General features: G+C 41.0%; 1 protein-coding gene across 1 annotated transcript in view; it reads right to left on the bottom strand.

The window, feature by feature from the left end:
- Positions 1-6,801, bottom strand: part of IWS1 (interacts with SUPT6H, CTD assembly factor 1) — a 119,552-nt gene that overhangs the window by 99,937 nt on the left and 12,814 nt on the right. The window contains exon 2 of the mRNA XM_042783051.1: positions 4,762-4,880. Coding sequence (XP_042638985.1) covers positions 4,762-4,880 — 119 coding nt within the window. The remainder of the gene's footprint in view (positions 1-4,761; positions 4,881-6,801) is intronic.

Raw genomic sequence — 6,801 nt, forward strand, 5'->3', positions numbered from 1 at the left:
CATGGGATAAAGAAGGGCTGCTTATGCATAGGGAGACAGCTCAGGGGGCAGGAATGCATGGAGGGATGGACACAGGGAAGAGGTAACTATTGGGAGGAAGTGGGAGGGGAGATGTTGCATTGTGGTTAATTGTGGTCAATGTCATGAGACAAAGTGTATGTGAACTGCCATATGGAAAGTGTATTTGCTCTGTAAATTTTCACCCAAATCACAATGAAAAGAAAAAAAAAAATAATAAAAATAAAAATGTATTTGGTAAAATCTCAAGTTAGTTTAAAATATATACATGCATTATATGCACGAGAGAATGAAAGTGCAGAAGAAAAAATGTAAAAAGCTAGCAATGATTTCTGTGATGAGAACATGCTGATTTAAATTTTCTTCTTTAAACTTTTATTTCCCAAATGTTCAACAAATCATAGATTTATTTATTTGGTGTCTATTTCACTACAAATAAGTAATTGAAGATGCTTAAAAGTGAGCCTGCTTTTATCTGTAACTGAAGCGTGAGGCTGTCAGATAACCATCCCAAAGGGTTCTTGGGTACTGCCTGCCAAAGTGGAAACTTAGGATACTCCACAGTAAATGAACTATAACAATGTTTACATGATTCCATAATCCCTTCCTTTTTTTTAACACAACAGCCAGAGATCTTCTCTACAGATGATCAACTTCTCATTCTTGGAGTCTCTTAATCATTTTGAATATATTCAAACCAAACTCACATAATGACTTAAGTAATTTCTACCTATGGTTAATTAATATATTAACCAGAATTTAGTCTAAATTTTTAAGAGTATACAAAAAACTGAGCCACAGCAAAGTAACTAAAAGGTAAGCCTTTCCCCCACCTCCAGTTAGCTCTCTTATTTTCCCTTACTTACTGTGCTCTAGCCACACTGGCCTCCCTGTTATTCTCTGAAGGTATCATGAACACTTCCATTTTAAGTTCTTTCCTCAAATGTTGTTCTCCTACATACTGCATGGCTATTCCCTCACTTCCATTCATGCCTCAGCTCAAATGTCACTTTCTCCATAAGGCTTAATTGGACTTACCTATAAATAGGGAAACCTTATAAATATTGAAACCTTTCATCCACCCTGGCACACTTCACTCTAATTTTCTTTCTCCACACTATTTATCACCTTTTAACAACCTATACAATAAAACAACAAAAGTATATTTTTAAATGTCTTTTTCCTACTGCTGCAAAATATGAGGAAGATTTTGGTGGTGGTTGTAGGTGGGTAGGTGAGTAGGTGGGAGCATCCACTGTCAGTCAATTATATGTCTAGAATACCTGAAAAAGAGCCTGACTGCAGTATAACTGATTGGGCTGCAGCCTGCCTTCTTAATTGCCCTGTTAATTCTAGATACCTTGCAGGGATTGGTCAGTCTGCTATGCAAACAGGTAAGTAAAACCACCTAATAGGCTTAAGTAACCTGGTGGTAACTGGTCAATTACTATACAAATTAAGTGACTGTGGACTACCAAAAGCATTGGTCAGATTGTGGTCCTAACAGGAGGACCATACCTTGAAATTGACAAGTGGTTTCCCTACCTAAGGGTCAATCCCAGAGGTTGAGGGGGACCTAACTACCACCAAGACAAGCCTGGAGTGGAGCAAGTCCTTTGGGTACAAGGTCTCTGTGCTGAGAACCTCCTAGGCACAGGAAAGACAGAGCTGTTAACACTGAAGATAGTGAGAGATGATGGTCAGCAAGCAGTAGTAGCAGTGGGAACCAAGAGACTCAGAGTGAGGGACCTGCAGAGGGCCTGCCAAACCACAGAGCACAAGTGAGCCTTTAGACAGAAGGCTTGCTAGTGGAGTAGGGTGCCTCTGGGCATTTGCTGGCAGATCTTAAGTGCTGTAACCCTTGTCCAAGCAGAGCAGAGGCTGACAGAAGGCCCAGCAGCAGGCATAGCCAAGAGAAGGGCTGCCTGGCTGCTGGCATGGCCAAAAGTTGAAAGTAGTCTTGGTTGGAAACAGTCCTGATTGACCAACTGTATCCTGTTATTATGTTGTTGTTGTTGTTATATGCCGTCGAGTCAGCCCCGACTCATAGAGACCCTTCCAAGGCAGTATCACTACGGAAGTAGGATTGCCCAACCTTCCTTCCGAGGAGTGGCTGGTGGGTTTGAACCGCCAGCCTTCTGGTGTTCTATTATAGAATAGAATTATATTCTATTACCTCCAAGTTGATCCTGGTCCTTAGTTGTAACCTGATAATTTCCTAATAAATCACATAATTGTTAGTATAGCCTAATGACTCATGGCCACTACAACAATTGTCAAACCCAGAAGAGAATTAGAGTGCCCCTGAGAGGATGGCTGATAACAGAAAAGGTGAAAAAGCTGGAAAAAGGAGGTATGTCTGATCTCCACCTCACTGGTATTAGCTTAGTGCCTATCTTCTCATGCCTCCTTATGGATATAGACAAGCTCTGATACTACTAGGCTACAGTGACACACAGCAGGTACTCAATAAATACCTGTTGGATATATGAAAATACTAATGAAATGTCAAAGGACAGAGTTTGGTGATATAATCTCTAAGAACTGTATCTACTACTTAAAATCACACAATTTTCTGTACATGTATAATCAAGCACAATATATAACATTAAAATCCTTAAAACAAAATTTACCCATCTTTACATTCTTATGTATTTGTTTGTCTCTACTAAAGACTTACAAATGACTTATTAAAAAGTATCCCACTTTTGTTAACATTATGCAGTAGACTTTATTATCTGGGAGACAAATTAATTTGTTTTTTAAATATTTATTTATTAGTATTATGGAAAATATTTTGAAATGCTATACAAAAGATCTAATACGTCTTTGTATTATTAAATAAAATCAGCTTTCAAAATTACATTTGTGTTCTAGTATTATATGTGTTTTTGTTGTTAGGTGCCAGTTCTGACTCTTAGTAAGTCCATGTATAACAGAATGAAATGATGCCTGGTCCTGTGATGTTATCACAATAACAGGTATGTCTGGGCCCATTACCACAACACTGTATGAATAGGAGCTCTGGTAGCATAGTGCCTAAGGCACTTGACCGCTAACCAGAAGGCTGGCAGTTCAAACCCACCAGCCACTCCTCGGAAGGAAGGTTGGACAATCCTACTTCCATAGTGATACTGCCTCGGAAACCCAAGGAGGGGTCGCTATGAGTTGGGACCGACTTGACGGCATATAACAACAACAACAATATATCAATATAATTTGTTGAGGGTCTTCTTCTTTTTCATTGACTGTATTTTGATGATACCATTCTCCAAGGATAGGGTTGATATGAGTTGGAATTGACTCGACAGCAACTGGTTTGGGTTTTTTGTTTGGTTTTCTCCAGGGATTGGTCTCTACAGATAATGTGTCCAAAGTAAGGAAGATGAAGTCTTGCTATCTTCGCTTTTAGGGAGCATTCTGGCTGCACTTCTTCTAAGACAGATGTGTTTGTTCTTCTGGCAGTCCCTGGGATATTAAATTTTCTTAAACATCAAAATTCAGGTGTATCAATTCTTCTTTGGTCTTCCTTTTTCATTATCTACCATCACATATGGGAGCTCTGGTGACATAGTACCTAAGGTACTTGACTGCTAACCAGAAGGTTGGCGGTTCAAACCCACCAGCCACTCCTCGGAAGGAAGACTAGGCGATCTACTTTCTACTTCTGTAGTGATACCACCTCGGAAACCCAAGGAAGAGTCACGTAACAACAACAGCAACATATATTGTAACAGTTCAATACCATAAGCCTAAACACTGATATAAAGTTTAACACTTGTTGTAAGCTGCTGCCCAGTTGACTCATCTGCAATTGGTGTTTGTTCAGAACTGCAAATGCTCATTGCCGTAATAAGACATTACTTTGGGAATAGGGAAGCCTAGTTAAACATCAAAGACCTGAACTATTTTTTGAATTGACATCCACCGTTGAAGACTGCTTAATATCTGAAATGAGACCCAACTAGAATTTTCTCACCCTGTTGTTCTGGTTACCTAGTGCTGCTCTGACAAGAATATACCACGAATGGGATGGCCTTAACAAACAGGAGTTTATTCTCTTACAGTTTGGGAGGCTAGAAGTCAGAGTTTAAAGTGCCAGGCTTTAGGGGCTGTGTGAAGCCCCTTGACCTTGGGCTTCAGGTCTGCCTCTTGCTCCCAGCCCACTTAAGCTAGAGGCATCCCTTTACTCAGGCAGCTACTGGCTGCTGAGGCTAACAAGCCCAAGGTCGACAAATAAAATAGCACAGTCCTGATGTTACCAAACCACATGGCAGGCCATTCATTCAAGTCCACTGAAAGTCCCAAGGTCGGCAGAGCATGACAGGCTGCTGAGCAATGACATGGTGACATGCAGGGTGCCATAAGCTGGAGACTATTCCCAAAGCAGTTTCTTATATACGGGAAGCAGACCACATACCCAATGGCAGCTTTTCAGCTGCCCTCAGTAGATTCCATCACGGAGTTGATTTCCAGTCTCATGGTGAATACTACATTCAACTGCCCAGCCACTCAACCAGGCCTAGCCAAGGTGACACACAAATTTAACCACTACATCTGTGATTTTATAAGTAGCTAGACCATGCCTAATTACACATTTTTAATGTAGCTCTCTATTAATCTATACTCCTTTGTCCTTAGGGTTTGAAGCTTTATCTGCAACAGGATCTCTGTAATTCCCAAATAAAATAAGTCTCAGAATACAAAGGAAAAGTCTCCCCAAAGATGTTTTTTAAATGATACCTCTGAATGATGTTCTACACTTCCAGTATCTGATCCAGAGTGCTGCTCATTTATATCATCCTCAACATCTGACCCTGAATCCCGTTCATCTTGCACTGGGGTAGCACCACCATCATCTGCTTAAAAATAAAACAAAACCCCACTTAGATTGACATCTATTTAAAATAAACACAATGAATCAAAAATATAAGAGCAAATACTAACACTGGTAAGATGCAATTAGTGACGCTAATATTCTTAATAACACTGTGATCCTCATACAAATATCAACAATCATGACATGTATTGTGACATATATGGCAGCAAAAATAGATCCTGTAAGAAATGCAAAGCTTAAGAAACATGACTACAGACAAAGTCACCAATCTCTATATAATAGTAGTATATCTACAAGCTATTTCAATTTTGGGCTAAAACTGAGTATCTCGCTCTACATCTAATATGTGATTTAACCACCTTCTAATATGTGATGTATCAGGTTATTTTAATTTGGGTTTTTCCCCACTTGTATGAAAATTCCATTGAGAGCAGGTATTTTGGTTCACTGCTGAATCCCCAGAGCCCCAGAACACTGTCTGTCTGACACTTAATGTTCAGAAATCATTTATGAATGAAGAGAACAAGGAACTCTAGTCCAGAAATAGAGTAAACCTGTTACTGGAACATTACAAAATGATTGGTGAATATGAATTGCTATCTAAATTAAGGCGCTCTGGTAGGATAGTGCCTAAGGCACTTGGCTGCTAACCAGAAGGCTGGCGGTTCAAACCCACCAGCAACTCCTCCGAAGGAAGGTTGGGCAATCTACTTCCATAGTGATATTGCCTCGGAAACCCAAGGAGGGGTCGCTATCAGTCGGGTCTGACTCGATGGCACATAACAACAAGAAGCAACACCTAAAATGAAATTAGCAGTAAGCCAGCCCTGGGACCAGAGAAAGGAGGGTGTTTGTGCACATGGAGCTGCCCTGGGAACAGGAAGCCAGCCAGCCCTGGGACCAGCAGAAGGCAGGTGCTTGCCTAGGGGGCAGGCCAGGTAAGTGAGCAGGGCAGGGGAGACGGGGAAATGAGGAGAGCAGCTTAGACAGCTAAGGGAAACAAACTTGTCTGTCAGTTTTCTGCACTGTGGAGGTGGCTTGAGTGTTACTGTGAGGCTGGAGGCTATGCCACCAGTGTTTCAAATACCAGCAGGGTTACCCATGGTGGACACGTTTCAGTGGAGCTTCCAGATTAAGACAGACTCAGAAAAAGGAAGAGGCCATTCACTTCTCGAAGAATTGGCCAGTGAAAAACCTTACGAATAGCAGTGAAACACTGTCTGATATATTAGTACTGGAAAACTTTATGAATAGCCTTGAAACATAGTATGATATAGTACCAGAAGATGAGCCCCTCAGGTCAGAAGGCACTCAAAATGCAATTAGAGAAGAGCAGTCCCCTCAGAAGAGCCAATTTTAATGATGTGGATAGAGTAAAGTTTTCAGGATCCCCATTTACTGATGTGGCACAACTCAAGATGAGAAGAAACAGCTGCAAACATCCTTTAATAATCAGAACACAGAATGTACAAAATATGAATCTAGGAAAACTGGACCTCACAACTCAATGCTCTTGAGTCACATCCAACTCACAGCAACCCATACTTGGGTTTCTGAGGCAGTATCACTATGGAAGCATATGGCCCAATCTTCCTTCCGAGGAGAGGCTGGTGGGTTTGAACAGCCAGCCTTCTGGTTAGCAATCAAATGCTTTAGGCACTACACCAGCAAAACTGGAAATTGTCAAAAATGAAATGTAACACGTAAAGATCAATATCCTACACATTAGTGAGCTGAAATGGACTTGTTTTGCCCATTTTGAACCAGACGATATGATCTACTATGCCAGGAATGACAAACTGAAGAAGAATGGCATGGCATTCATCATCACAAAGAATATATCAAGATCTAACCAGCCACTCCTCGGAAGGAAGGTTGGGCAATCCTACTTCCGTAGTGATACTGCCTCGGAAACCCAAGGAGGGGTCGCTATGAGTCGGGGC

This window comes from Orycteropus afer, unplaced genomic scaffold (genome assembly GCF_000298275.1).
Source record: "Orycteropus afer afer isolate SDZICR_OR568_19922 unplaced genomic scaffold, OryAfe1.0 scaffold00612, whole genome shotgun sequence".
Classification (NCBI taxonomy): Eukaryota; Metazoa; Chordata; class Mammalia; order Tubulidentata; family Orycteropodidae; genus Orycteropus; species Orycteropus afer.